General features: G+C 38.2%; 1 protein-coding gene across 1 annotated transcript in view; it reads right to left on the bottom strand.

The window, feature by feature from the left end:
* GNPDA1 (glucosamine-6-phosphate deaminase 1) overlaps positions 1-16,252 on the bottom strand; it is a 129,473-nt gene that overhangs the window by 82,495 nt on the left and 30,726 nt on the right. The window contains exons 3-4 of the mRNA XM_053717167.1: positions 9,595-9,696; positions 1,859-2,041 (exon numbers count right to left, since the gene is read on the bottom strand). Coding sequence (XP_053573142.1) covers positions 1,859-2,041; positions 9,595-9,696 — 285 coding nt within the window. The remainder of the gene's footprint in view (positions 1-1,858; positions 2,042-9,594; positions 9,697-16,252) is intronic.

A 16,252-nucleotide genomic window follows, 5' to 3' on the forward strand; every position in this document is an offset into this window, starting at 1 on the left:
TTTTATAAATGACAACTTGGCTCTGGGGAAAATATTTAATTGGATAGTGATGGATTAAAGTGCAAAAATGCTAATGGAACTAATCGATGTATCAGTCAGCAAGCGCAGAAGATAAACCACAAATGCCAATCACTACTACAATCTAAGTGTCCTACCTATGCACTATAAAATTGATTAAGAGAGAAGCAGCTACAATAAATAATCTGATATATTAACCTAGATGCAATAATTCAGTTAAAAAACAAATTAATTAACAATTATTTAAATACAAAAACAATATTACATAATCATTTAATAAAATGAACGAATTTGTTACTTAAACATTTAATAAAAATGGATTAAGGTCGACCTTATAACAAAAGTAAAAGTAATAATAAAATACAAAAATGTGACAATAAAAATAAATAATGTATAAATAAATTGATGAATAAGTGATAAATGTCCTTATAACAGATAAAAAGTCCTCAAAAGCCAAAGGTCTTTGAAAAAGTCTTTAGATCCTGAGTGCGTGTGTGCTTTAGGTCCGTGTGAACGATAAATTCCTGGTGACAAAAGAAAGTCTCCTTAAGGCAGTGTAAAGAGCCGTGCGTTAAATAATCACTCTGTACTCACAGTGTCAGAAAACTGAAATCTGCGAAGTTATTGCCCAATATAAAGCCGTATTGTTCTTTCTGAAGTCCCAGATTGTCTCCACAGTTAAATAACAAATGCTGAGCAGGAAATATTGTAATACTAATGACAGCGTTAAATAACAAGATAGTAAGCAATGTTATAAACACTGTGGCTAATCCGCAATCCTGGAGCTTACACCAAAATACGGCTGCTAGCTGAATAACCTCCTGAACTGACCGGCTAATATACAATCAGCCCGGACAGTCAGAGGTGCCTTGGCCAAAATTCAGGAGCGCCGTGAAACAATGGTAAATTAGCTCTATGCGGATATACAGAATACACTCCGTGTGCAGAGTTTAAAAGAGCAACGCTTTTCCAAATTAATCTTTATGAGCTTGTGACATTTTTGTATTTTATTATTACTTTTACTTTTGTTATAAGGTCGACCTTAATCCATTTTTATTAAATGTTTAAGTAACAAATTCATTCATTTTATTAAATGATTATGTAATATTGTTTTTGTATTTAAATAATTGTTAATTAATTTGTTTTTTAACTGAATTATTGCATCTAGGTTAATATATCAGATTATTTATTGTAGCTGCTTCTCTCTTAATCAATTTTATAGTGCATAGCTAGGACACTTAGACTGTAGTAGTGATTGGCATTTGTGGTTTATCTTCTGCACTTGCTGACTGATACATCTATTAGTTCCATTAGCATTTTTGCACTTTAATCCATCACTATCCAATACAGCGACACTTTAGCCTCATTGAGCGCTCCTTTTGTTATTCTGTATTTATTAACATATCCTTTAGAAGCAGAGACTTGTTTGTGTAGCAGTTTTATTTTGGCGCGGTCTCACCTCTTGTTATTTTGGAAAATATTTAATTGCCATTCATCTGATCTAAAAGTGTAATGTGCCTTGTATAGAAAACATAACGAATGGGAAATGGCATTTTTTTTATCCTTTTTCTGTTAGATACCATTCTATTGGGGTAACCTTGTGTTTCCATAAGGCCTGAATCTCTCCCTGTTTTTCTTCTGGATTTCTTCAGATATCTATTTTTATGTATTTTTTTTTGCTCATTCAGCTTGTCGCAGACAAGATTGGAACATTTTGTCAAATAAAGATTGTTTTTGCATATTCTACTTTATAGTTTAAATGTCACCTTATATTGACAATATTTCTTTTTTCTTATAAATATTAAACAAAAACATAAGGAAATTGAATATTTGTACTCACCTCCAACAAACAATTCAATTCCTCCAGCTTCAGCAATTTTCTTTTCAAAAAACTCACACTCAGCCTGCAGATCTGCAGCGTTGCCATCCAGTATGTGTGCATTTGCTGCTACAATATCAGTGTGCTTAAAGAAATTGTTCCACATAAAGGAATGGTAACTCTCAGGGTGATCCCTAGGAATACCTGAAACATGGAGGAAAAAAAGCTAAATTCTCAATATTTATGAAAAGGAAAAAATGTAAATCAAGATGTACAGAGAAAAAATAAATCTATTATGTTAAAGCATAACGTTTTCTAAATTAAATGCAGAAACTGTTCAAAGACACAAACCAAGTCAATGTTGTACTATTGATTTTTTTCTCATTTGCATGCATTTTTTTCTCACTCAAAACACACAGTGACTGTAAGAGAGATCACTCAGATCTGATAGCAATCTTTTTTTGAAGTCCATATATACCAAATAGCAGTTTAACTTGCATTTGCTTCTAGTTTTGCATACATGTTCTTCTAGATCACCACAACATAGACAGTGAGTTTGTCAAGGCGCAGTCCAGACTGTCATTTAAAATTAGGATCGAAGCCGAGCCATACGTCCCATCCTGTGACAACCCTGCAAAATCCACAGAATTATGGGGATATTCATTCATTCATTCAGTGGCGAGAAAAGTTGAGAGGCCCCCAAAACTGAAAACATGAAGAGGAACAGCCACTTTCTGATGACATAAGTAGTATCCTACCATCAAAACAACTGACAGAAAGCCCTTTGTCCTTGTTTTTTTTGTTTTAATAAAGAAAAAAAAGGAAGAACTAGAAATTGAGAAGGTTCCCTATTGCAATCCATATGTTCCAAATAAAGGAATAATGTACATATGAATAAAGCACTTACCAGCTTGTATAAAGTACATGACTAGTTTAGGGTTATTGCAACAATGCCAGACAATCTGGGCAAAGTAAAAGGCACGTGCAACTGTGATTCAACCATTTTAACCTATTCTGATAAGAAAGATATATAGTTTTTTTTACAAACTCCTACTTGAACTGATTACAGATGTATACCTTTTTTTAAATCACACAATCCTGTATATTACATATTCAGAAACATTTCAATGGCTGTTAATTTGGAATATTTCTGGTGATAAAAACATCCAATAACATATATATATATATATATATATATATATATATATATATATACACACATACACACATATATATATATATATATATATATATATATATATACATATATACACATATATATTAACATATTTCAGTGGATGACAGTTTCAATTAGCTATTTATTCTTAGAATTAAGAAATTGCTGTAAAATTAGCAAACAAACAAAAGTAAAAAATAAATATATATAAAAACTTTTTCACATTCCACAAAAACCTGTGGCTTTCTAACTTGAGAAAAACAAAATCTCATTTTCTCTCCATTGCCATCCTCTTATTGAGCTTAGACAAAACATGTATATATTTTTAGGGGAAATCAGACGTGGACTCCTTGCTCAGTGTGCTTAGAGGAATATGGCTACACCTCACTGATGAGGCACAATGAAGGCTGAAACGATCGTCTGGGGTTGCTGTGTTCCTTGTTCAGAGAGGAATTGCATGGTATTTCGGCGCTGGACTGACCGTAATAGGCGGGATCAGACTGATATACTACAGGAAAGTTCTTCTCTGTGAAAAGCATTACTGGGCTAAAAGAAGCTGCACCCAGGTGGTAAATCGCCATAGAACAGGCTAACAATAGTATTGAGCCAGTTGTTTGTTCCTGTGAGTGTGCTTCTCTCTGTGTGTATTTAGTCTCCCTATGGGAAAAAAGGGGAAACCAGACATGGACTCCTTGCTCAGTGTGCTTAGAGGAATATGGCTACACCTCACTGACGAGGCCCAATGAAGGCCGAAACGATTGTCTGGGGTTGCTGTGTTCCTTGTTCATAGAGGAATTGCTGGTATTTCGGCGCTGGACTGACCATAATAGGCGGGATCAGACTGATATACCACAGGAAAGTTCTTCTCTGTGAAAAGCATTACTGGGCTAAAAGAAGCTGCACCCAGGTGGTAAATCGCCATAGAACAGGCTAACAATGGTATTTTGCCAGTTGTTCGTTCCTGTGAGTATGCTTCTCTCTGTGTAATATATATATATATATATATATATATATATATATATAAGTTTGCAGGTAGCCCAGCACTCCAAACTTTGAGGTGTACTCACTACCTGGGTGCTGTCCTCTATAGTGTATATGTACAAAAAATAACTTCATTATCTTGGGAGGGCACTCACATGATTTTTTTGCAGAAATACAACTTTTATTTCCAATTAATTAAGGTAACAATTTGATTGTCGATGTTTCGTCCCCTTTTTGGGCCTTTCTCAAGATAAATATGTTCTAGAAAAATACAAAATTGGACTACATATAATTCAAGCAATATATATACTAGAAAATTCTTGCATAGAAAACCAACAGTTACATCCCTCCACCACATTAGACATAAAGCAACATTTAAAAAACAAGGGTAAACTTAAAACTAAACATTTAAAGATTTGCTACAATACTTCATAGGTATATAGAACACAATCCAGCCTCAGATACAAGTCCTGGATCACACCTATTTAATCATTGCCTAGGATGTGAGCACATCAGAACCAGGAGCAGCAGGAACCACAACCTCAGTACAAAGTCAAGTGGACAGAAGCCGAAAGTGTCAAAACACACCCCCTACAACCAGATATACCATACGACAACAGATTATCCTACTTGCTGATTAAACATTGTAAAACTTATTGAAACGGCTGTATTCACAATATGGCACAGATTACAAACAACATAGCAAATATAGAGAATACAAAGAGGCTTAAATACCTAATCATTAGTAACAAAGCCAATCTGCTAGCTGTACATACCATATACATTACCATACTCATTACCATACTCGCTCAGAGGGAAACCAAACCAGTTAATAAATCACTACCACAGATCAGCCCAACTGTAACAACGATCATAGGGACTATATCAAACAACATGGAGAAATGGCACCGAGCAAAACACTGGCATATATTCGAGACACCCCAGCAAGAACCTAATTCTTAGCCCAACTGTGCTGGCAATGTACATCCATTTAAGTCACTAGTGCCCACACGTCTCCAAATAAGGGATAGTTGCAATTCAGTAATAAATGAAAGAAGAAAACTGCTATACTTACATGCAATCATTGCGATCAAACCGTTCACGTCGGCATTACAGGCTTAGTCAGCCAGAGGCCAGACGCCCAACTAATTCAGTTTAAATAACCACAGGTGTCTACATTAAACCCGGTCAGCTGTCTGTAACCAGGCAGTCATGGCCTAGCTATTTCGAACGGGATTTAAAACACACATTTTCAAGACTTAGCACCCGTCTGGTATTGATACTATCAATGCAAAGCAAAGCACATCATCATACTAGCCAGTGCTATTTCAGCTACCTCTTAAACTGTGAAGCGATAAGCGTGAACCTACCCATCACAGGTCGCATCTTGGCTAAATGTTGGAAACACCACTCAAATCACGATTAGCCTCTGAACAGCCGCACATTTGAAATAACCGAACCCAAATCACCCCATAGCAATAGAGCAGCCCACCCCACTAGAAATATATTCAAATCTATAGTGGCCCGTCTAGAACACGAAAAGAGACAAGAGCACAATCAGACTACTGGCATGCAAAGATTGCTATTGCCATAAACTTCACAGTTGTTCCTCACATTTCTCTCAACGACAATACAGAGCCCTCTCATGTTAAAACACAGAAACTTTACCAGACCACAATCTATAAGCATGAACATCAGCGGGGGAGAGGAAAGTAAGAGCCAAGCCCTATATTAACCACTACAACACATACTTCAATCAAAAGGGATTAGACAAAAGGGTCATTATACACAGGGGATAGCCCAATTTTAAGTTGAGCCACTGAGAGGAAGCAACAATTCTAGTTCTGATTTGTGCTGCAAGATAGCTCCAAGGCGCCCAAATCAAGAGAATGGACAAATAACCTTTCACAACTCAGGTCTCCTCAGCTTAGGTGGACCTCAAGAGCTAGTCAACTTACACTCTAAGACATATCAGCAAAGGAACAAAGAGAGAACTGTAACTACAGTACTGAGCATCTAGGACTATTTATACAAGATAGATAGATCGATTCAATACAGCAATTGAGTTCAATAAAACAATGAGTAGTCCAAACGGACATTCAAACCAAGAGGTGTGATGGTATTGAGTCTGAAAATCCATTTTGATTCACATTTTAACAGTTCTTTGTCTCTGTCTCCTCCACGTTTGAGTGGGTCCACTCTGTGAATGAGCAAAGCTCTTAGAGGTGATATAGGGTGCTTAAGTTCTAACAAATGTCTGGCCACTGGTTGGCCCAAGCGACCATCTTTGAAGGCATTTCTAATAGCACTCTTATGATTGGCAAGCCTCTCACGGAAAGAGGTGCAGGTCTTGCCTACATAAAATCGGCCACACGGACAGGATAAATAATAAACAACGTACTCTGATGTGCATGTGAAACGATGCCTGATCCAGTAAGTTTTGGTTGAATTTGGGTGATGAAATTTTTCACCTGTCAAGAGAGTACTGCATTTCACACAGCCACCACATTTGTAGCAGCCATTCTTTGTTTTAGTAGCTGGTTTGAAACTTGTGGTGAAATGAATAATCTGATAATTTTGTCTTTCATTCAGCTTGGTTTTTCTTTGTATCAGGGCCATATGGTCACAATGTGTTACATCACCCAATATTTCATTAACCATGTTAGGGTTATAGCTCCTATTCAAAAACTTTATTTTCATTTCTTCTAATTGAACCTGCTTTAAAGTCGGGTCCGAGTAATGCCGGATGACCCTCAAGAGTTGTGACTTGACAATACCTCTTTTAAATTGCATTGGATGATAGCTGCTGTACTGTAATATAGTGTTTCTGTCCGTGGGTTTGGAGTATAATGTCGTCTTTAAGTAGCAACCCAACTCAGTCTCTGATTTAAAGATGCACAGATCAAAGAAGTGTATCCTCATTTCATCCCTTAACTTTTCAGTTTAACTGATACTTCAGAATTATTCAGGGATTCAATCCATTCAATGAGTTCTTCCGTGGTACCCCCCTCCCACATTACAAAGAGGTCGTCAATGTATCTCCGATAAAGGAGGACATTGGAATTCCTGCATTTAAAAATGTATCTTTTCTCGAACCAGGCCATTAATAGATTGGCATACGATGGGGCCAAGATTGATCCCATCGCAGTGCCCACCAATTGGAGGTAAAATGAGTCCTCAAACCTAAAGTAACTGTGCATGAGGCACATCAAGAGCCAGCCCAATAGCACTTCAATGGGGGGACGACGGCAATATATGCTTCTTAATTGTCGAACAGCCTCTACACCTACATCATGAGGAATGATGATGTAGAGGCTGTTAACATCAAGGGTGAATAATATGCAGTGTTTAGGAAACACTCTATTATGGAGTAGTTTAATCAGCTCTATAGAGTCAAGTAAAAATGCCTCTGTGATTCTAGCTAAATCTTGTAGGTCAGTAAGTCAATAAACTTAGTCAAATTCTGGAAGAGGGACCCATCTGCAGACCTAATGAATTGACTTGGTCCTTATGGATCTTTGGGATGGTGTAGATGATAGGATGTATGGGGTGCTCTTTGGTGTGAAATTCATAGATAGCTCTTTCAATGTGGCCACAATTGAGTACATAAGTCCGACTGTCATCCAGTTTCTTCTTGTACAAGGTTGTGGGGTTGTGAGTTAATATCTTATAAGTTAATCCATCATTGAGTTGTTGCAGTAGTTCTGTTCTGTAGTACGTATAGTCCATAACAATTATGGGTGTGTCACACTTTCGGCTTCTGTCCACTTTACTTTGCACTGAGGTTGTAGTTTGTGCTGCTCCGGGTTCTGATGTGCTCACATCATGGACAATGATTAAATAGGTGTGATCCAGGACTTGTATCTGAGGCTGGATTAGTATAGCTATGATTGTGTTCTATATACCTATGAAGTATTGTAGCAAGTCTCTAAATGTTTAGTTTTTAAGTTTACCCTTGTTTTTTAAATGTTGCTTTATGTCTATTATGGGGTGGAGTGATGTCACTGTTTTTTAAGTTCCCATTACTCTAAAGCTCTACTGTAGAGACTGATATGGACTACGGCTACACCCTAGGACAAAGCAGCACAATCCTGTACCACTTTAAAAATAATAAACTCTTGATTGAAAATTCTTTTCTAACACCTCACTTTGCCACTTCCTATCACTAACGCAGGCAAAGAGAATGACTGGGTTGGGAGTGAAGGGAGGTGATATTTATCAGCTCTGCTGTGGTGCTCTTTGCCACCTCCTGCTGACCAGGAGGTGAATATCCCATTAGTAATTAAGATGATCCGTGGACTCATCGTGTCATTAAAAAGAAATACACAATATTGCTTGCGCGTAGCAGTTAGCGTGCCACTTGTAATCTAGTCCATAGTTATTATTCTCAAATGTTCATTTAACTTGTATAAGGAAGTCCTAGAATGTTCAAGATCAAATCCTCATGGCAGCTACTGGTATATGTCCCAATTATCACCTGTGGATATACCTACAATTCTAATTGGGAGATGACAGGAAAGTGTAAAAGCACCCCACTTTCAGTTATCAAACAGGAAATGCTAGAATGCCGACATTACCACGATTACTGTGTATTTCTGAGTTATTTTTTCTATGAGGAGGTTGCACTAGAATTATACAAATACTACACCTACTATATTTCACCTACTAAAACTTCCATAGTGCCAGGTAATATTTATTTGTATTTATTAGTGTTTATTGGCAGATAGATAAACAAACCTGTGTGTCGCAGTAAGGCATAATAACATTTTGGTGACAAGGCAAAAAAAGGGTGTTATGACAAATAAAAAAGAAAAACGTATAAACATAAACAAATGTAGAAGAGAGTGCACATAATGTCATAGATACCAACACATGGATCAGGATTAAAATATACAAGAGACGTGGAGAAGCACAGAGAACAAAAAGGTATATTAGCTATTTGTTATAACTACATCAGAGGGATACAATACCAACTCCAGTCCAGAATAATGATTAGTTAAAGGGACATAAAAGGGCAAAAAGAAAAAACTCTGTGTTATATGCAAGCATTAGTGCTATAATAAAGTGCTCTGTTTTTAAAACCTTCAAAGTGATTAAACTCACAGGTGCAGCAATGCACTATTGGGACCTAGATGAACACATCTGGTGAGCCAATGACAAAAGACAAATGGTATGTAGAAATCAATTACTAGCTAGCTTCAAATAGTACATTGCTGCTGAGGATATGAACCTATGCTTTTCAACAAAGGACACCAAGAAAACAAAGTCAATTTGATAATGGAAGTGAATTTAAGTCTTATGGCATGCTCTATTTGACCCATACAAGTTTAATTTTGACTTGAATGCCCCTTTAATGTAGCTTTTTGAGGTAAGATTTCCTGTAGATTGTATTTATTCATTCTGTGCTCTTTTTTAATCTAAGCACAGATCCAATAGTTACTCCATAGCAACCCTCCCAGCATGCCTAACTGCATGTTACATTGTCTGAAATTTGATTTCACTCTCTTTATGTAGCAAAATTACTTTTTTGGTGGTACAGTACAGGTATTTTATAAAGGTTTTGGCTTTGCGCAACATATGTATGTCAATTCATACTCACCCACATATTCATCCATATTAAATGTTTTTACATACTTAAAGGACAGGTCTCCATTTTTATGATACTCAATTAGTTTTTTGTAGCATCCCAAAGGAGTGCTTCCTGCAAGGTTGGAACAGAAAAAAAACATAATTTAATAATATATGTAGTTTTAAACAAAGTACAACAGATTACTTTTCTAAAGAAAAACAGAATTTATGTTTACCTGATAAATTTCTTTCTCCAACGGTGTGTCCGGTCCACGGCGTCATCCTTACTTGTGGGATATTCTCCTCCCCAACAGGAAATGGCAAAGAGCCCAGCAAAGCTGGTCACATGATCCCTCCTAGGCTCCGCCTACCCCAGTCATTCGACCGACGTTAAGGAGGAATAATAGCATAGGAGAAACCATATGGTACCGTGGTGACTGTAGTTAAAGAAAATAAATTATCAGACCTGATTAAAAAACCAGGGCGGGCCGTGGACCGGACACACCGTTGGAGAAAGAAATTTATCAGGTAAACATAAATTCTGTTTTCTCCAACATAGGTGTGTCCGGTCCACGGCGTCATCCTTACTTGTGGGAACCAATACCAAAGCTTTAGGACACGGATGAAGGGAGGGAGCAAATCAGGTCACCTAAATGGAAGGCACCACGGCTTGCAAAACCTTTCTCCCAAAAATAGCCTCAGAAGAAGCAAAAGTATCAAACTTGTAAAATTTGGTAAAAGTGTGCAGTGAAGACCAAGTCGCTGCCCTACATATCTGATCAACAGAAGCCTCGTTCTTGAAGGCCCATGTGGAAGCCACAGCCCTAGTGGAATGAGCCGTGATTCTTTCGGGAGGCTGCCGTCCGGCAGTCTCGTAAGCCAATCTGATGATGCTTTTAATCCAAAAAGAGAGAGAGGTAGAAGTTGCTTTTTGACCTCTCCTTTTACCTGAATAAACAACAAACAGGGAAGATGTTTGTCTAAAATCCTTTGTAGCACCTTGGGCTGGTCCGTTTTTACGAAAGGGACGAAAATTAGGTCTATTTTTTGCCTTGAAAGGCCGATCCTGAGGAAGGGCATGGCCCTTACCCCCAGTGATATCAGAGATAATCTCTTTCAAGTCAGGACCAAACAGCGTTTTCCCCTTGAAAGGAATGTTTAGTAGCTTGTTCTTGGAAGACGCATCAGCCGACCAAGATTTCAACCAAAGCGCTCTGCGCGCCACAACAGCAAACCCAGAATTCTTAGCCGCTAACTTAGCCAATTGCAAAGAGGCGTCTAGAGTGAAAGAATTAGCCAATTTGAGAGCATTGACTCTGTCCATAATCTCCTCATAAGGAGGAGAGTCACTATCGAGCACCTTAATCAGTTCATCAAACCAGAAATATGCGGCTGTAGTGACAGGGACAATGCATGAAATGGGTTGTAGAAGGTAACCTTGCTGAACAAACATCTTTTTAAGCAAACCTTCTAATTTTTTATCCATAGGATCTTTGAAAGCACAACTATCCTCTATGGGAATAGTGGTGCGTTTGTTTAAAGTAGAAACCGCTCCCTCGACCTTGGGGACTGACTGCCATAAGTCCTTTCTGGGGTCGACCATAGGAAACAATTTTTTAAATATGGGGGGAGGGACGAAAGGAATACCGGGCCTTTCCCATTCTTTATTAACAATGTCCGCCACCCGCTTGGGTATAGGAAAAGCTTCTGGGAGCCCCGGCACCTCTAAGAACTTGTCCATTTTACATAGTTTCTCTGGGATGACCAAATTTTCACAATCATCCAGAGTGGATAATACCTCCTTAAGCAAAATGCGGAGATGTTCCAATTTAAATTTAAAAGTAATCACATCAGATTCAGCCTGCTGAGAAATGTTCCCTAAATCAGTAATTTCTCCCTCAGACAAAACCTCCCTGGCTCCCTCAGATTGGGTTAGGGGCCCTTCAGAGATATTAATATCAGCGTCGTCATGCTCTTCAGTAACTAAAACAGAGCATCCACGCTTACGCTGACAAGGGTTCATTTTGGCTAAAATGTTTTTGACAGAATTATCCATTACAGCCGTTAATTGTTGCATAGTAAGGAGTATTGGCGCGCTAGATGTACTAGGGGCCTCCTGAGTGGGCAAGACTCGTGTAGACGAAGGAGGGAATGATGCAGTACCATGCTTACTCCCCTCACTTGAGGAATCATCTTGGGCATCATTGTCATTATCACATAAATCACATTTATTTAAATGAATAGGAATTCTGGCTTCCCCACATTCAGAACACAGTCTATCTGGTAGTTCAGACATGTTAAACAGGCATAAACTTGATAAGAAAGTACAAAAAACGTTTTGAAATAAAACCGTTACTGTCACTTTAAATTTTAAACTGAACACACTTTATTACTGCAATTGCGAAAAAACATGAAGGAATTGTTCAAAATTCACCAAACTTTCACCACAGTGTCTTAAAGCCTTGAAAATATTGCACACCAATTTTGGAAGCTTTAACCCTTAAAATAACGGAACCGGAGCCGTTTTAAGCTTTAACCCCTTTACAGTCCCTGGTATCTGCTTTGCTGAGACCCAACCAAACCCAAGGGGAATACGATACCAAATGATGCCTTCAGAAGTCTTTTATCAGTATCAGAGCTCCTCTCACATGCGACTGCATGCCATGCCTCTCAAAAAACAAGTGCGCAACACCGGCGCGAAAATGAGACTCTGCCTATGCTTTGGGAAAGCCCCTAAAGAATAAGGTGTCTAAAACAGTGCCTGCCGATATAAATATATCAAAATACCCAGAATAAATGATTCCTCAAGGCTAAATAAGTGTTAATATCAATCGATTTAGCCCAAAATATGTCTACAGTCTAAATAAGCCCTTGTGAAGCCCTTATTTACAATCGAAATAAACATGGCTTACCGGATCCCATAGGGAAAATGACAGCTTCCAGCATTACATCGTCTTGTTAGAATGTGTCATACCTCAAGCAGCAAAGGACTGCAAACTGTTCCCCCAACTGAAGTTAATGCTCTCAACAGTCCTGTGTGGAACAGCCATGGATTTTAGTTACGGTTGCTAAAATCATTTTCCTCATACAAACAGAATTCTTCATCTCTTTTCTGTTTCTGAGTAAATAGTACGTACCAGCACTATTTGAAAATAACAAACTCTTGATTGAATAATGAAAAACTACAGTTAAACACTAAAAAACTCTAAGCCATCTCCGTGGAGATGTTGCCTGTACAACGGCAAAGAGAATGACTGGGGTAGGCGGAGCCTAGGAGGGATCATGTGACCAGCTTTGCTGGGCTCTTTGCCATTTCCTGTTGGGGAGGAGAATATCCCACAAGTAAGGATGACGCCGTGGACCGGACACACCTATGTTGGAGAAATATATTTTGGGATTGTATTAATGGCTTCACAAGTAGAATTTCTAGGGACATCAACTGAACAATTTGACCCTAAGGATATGGGGTCCAATGCACAGCCAAAGTATCTTTAAAGGGACACAAAAGTCACCAATAAAAGGAGTTCTTCTTATCCCTTAAACCAATAAAGGAGTTCTTCTTATCCCTTAAACCAATAAAGGAGTTCTTCTTATCCCTTAAACCAATAAAGGAGTTCTTCTTATCCCTTAAACCAATAAAGGAGTTCTTCTTATCCCTTAAAGGGATACTGAACCCAATTTTTATTTCACGATTCAGATAGAGCATGCAAATTTAAGCAACTTTTTAATTTACTCCTATTATCCATTTTCTTCATGCTCTTGGTATCTTTTTTTGAAAAAGCAGGAATGTCAGCTTATGAGCTGGCCCATCTTTGGATCAGCACCTGGGTAGCGCTTGCTGATTGGTGGTTAAATGCAGTCACCAATCGCTATCCAGGGAACTGCACTAAAATGGGCCGGCTTGTAAGCTTACATTCCTGCTTTTTCAAATAAAGATACCAAGAAAATGATGAAAATTTGATAATAGGAGTAAATTAGAAAGTTGCTTAAAATTGCATGCTCTATCTGAATCATGAAAGAAAAAAAAAATTGGGTTCAGTATCTCTTTAAGGACCAGTAGAACACACTTGCTGTCAAGCTTTAAAATCAAAACAGGTTCTACCTAACTTTTATTTTTGTCTATTTACTGTTGTTCCTACAATAAAGTTAAAAGCAATTCTATTTTTCTACATTTGGAAGCTGAGCCATATACCATTAATTTGTACTTCTTGATTTTATCTCAACTGGCTTCCAGGTATTATAAACATGTGAAAAGAAGAGAAACACACTATGCACTGAATTAGGTGCAAAACAAGCCCCTCTGACCCACTCCGCTTCAGTGGGTCAGAGGCAGCATCCGCTGCTTCATAAATCAGGCTGATTGACACCCCCTGCTAGCAGCCGATTGGCAGCGAATCTGCAGGGGGTGGTATTGCACCAGCAGTTAACAAGAACTGCTGGTGCAATGATAAATGCCGACAGCGTATGCTGTCGGCATTTATTGATGTGCGGCGGACATGATCCGCAATATTGATGTGCGGCGGACATGATCCGCTATATCGATGTGCGGCGGACATGATCCGCTATATCGATGTGCGGCGGACATGATCCGCTATATCGATGTGCGGCGGACATGATCCGCTATATCGGATCATGTCCGTCCGCACATTAATAAATGGACCCCAAGGAGTGCAAGTATAATATGTTCAGTACAACTCTCTTAATAGTGTTCAAAGCCAAACAGCAGTGAAAGCAAAACTCATTTCCTAACCTACCGTGTACATTATTACATACTACACAGCCCAGTATTACTTGTGAGCTGCTATCACTATAAAACATCATTTATTCTTACCTGATAAATTCCTTACTGTTGTGAAGTCATCACCTGGCAAACACCCTACACTAAGAGCTTCCACAGCGAGTGTATTTTAAAAGGTTTAATAAAAACACATAAGCAGCTTCAGTTTAAAATGCATTTGTTTTGTTATTATTTATGTGGTTCTAGATATCAGTTGCAAATGTTGCACTATTATAGAAACACCAAAAAATTCAATTACTGCGCTAACTGTTTGTACTAAATTACATATAAAATTAAAAACCTATAATTATTAAATACATATATCAATAAAACATATACTGTGAGGTTCCTATGTGAATAAATTCAAATAACAACCTTATTTCATGTATGAATGTTGCCAACAATTTATTGTATCCACATTTTATGTTTAAAATTCACAACTAGTAATGAACTAATGTTCACTTTATAAATACTTAATAAAAAATAATAAATAAATAATTAAATAAAATTGCGGCTGTATGGGAGTATGGTAGAAAAACTGGTCTCAATAAACTTTATTTCCACTTGGAGTTTTCACGTCCTCTGGGTAACTCTCCTGTGTTACTGAATCAGTGGTGCTGCTGCCTTTCCCAGGGTACTAAGGAGTACACTGACGACACATAAACTGGAACGATAGAGCACAGAGCGCATCCACGACTCAAGGTGAATCAAATACAATTTATTGTGAGTATACAAACGATTACACTTACTAGAAGATAAAATGACCGTGCCTTGATAAAAACAAGTCTTTTAAAATAACTCCGGATGGCAGTCCCATACAGGCTCGGATTGGAAATTCACCAGCTCCTCCTCCTGTGGGCTCCCCGCTTGGTGTAATTGCTGCGGACCTGCTTGATCTTAATGCGGCTTGTACGACACTAACGGATGTTCAGACAGTCCTTCACATCTACGCGTTTCGTCCTGCTTGCTCAGACTTTGTCAAGACTCTGAAGGCGCCTTCAGAGTCTTGACAAAGTCCGAGCAAGCAGGACGAAACGCGTAGACGTGAAGAAGGACTGTCTGAACATCCGTTAGTATCGTACAAGCCGCATTAAGATCAAGCAGGTCCGCAGCAATTACACCAAGCTGGGAGCCCACGGGAGGAGGAGCTGGTGAATTTCCAATCCGAGCCTGTATGGGACTGCCATCCGGAGTTATTTTAAAAGACTTATTTTTATCGAGGCACGATCATTTTATCTTCTAGTAAGTGTAATCATTTGTATGCTCACAATAAGTTGTATTTGATTCACCTTGAGTCGTGGATGCGCTCTGTGTTCTATAGTTCCAGATTATAGAAACACATTTCACGTTTTACAAAAAAAACCATGGAAAATAGTTATTTTAGGATTCAAAGCATACAATTTTAAAAATATTTCCAATTAACTTCTATTATCAAATCTGCTTTGTTCACATGGTATTCTTTGCTGAGGAGATACCTGGGTAGGTGTCAGGAGCACTACATGGCAGAAAATAATAGTGCTGACATTTAGTGCTCTTGCAAATGGAAAAAACATAATTTATGCTTACCTGATAAATTTATTTCTCTTGTAGTGTATCCAGTCCACGGATCATCCATTACTTGTGGGATATTCTCCTTCCCAACAGGAAGTTGCAAGAGGATCACCCACAGCGGAGCTGCTATATAGCTCCTCCCCTCACTGCCATATCCAGTCATTCGACCGAAACAAGCCGAGAAAGGAGAAACCATAGGGTGCAGTGGTGACTGTAGTTTAATTAAAATTTAGACCTGCCTTAAAAGGACAGGGCGGGCCTTGGACTGGATACACTACAAGAGAAATAAATTTATCAGGTAAGCATAAATTATGTTTTCTCTTGTTAAGTGTATCCAGTCCACGGATCATTCATTACTTGT

This window comes from Bombina bombina, chromosome 6, assembly GCF_027579735.1.
Source record: "Bombina bombina isolate aBomBom1 chromosome 6, aBomBom1.pri, whole genome shotgun sequence".
NCBI classification, from domain to species: domain Eukaryota; kingdom Metazoa; phylum Chordata; class Amphibia; order Anura; family Bombinatoridae; genus Bombina; species Bombina bombina.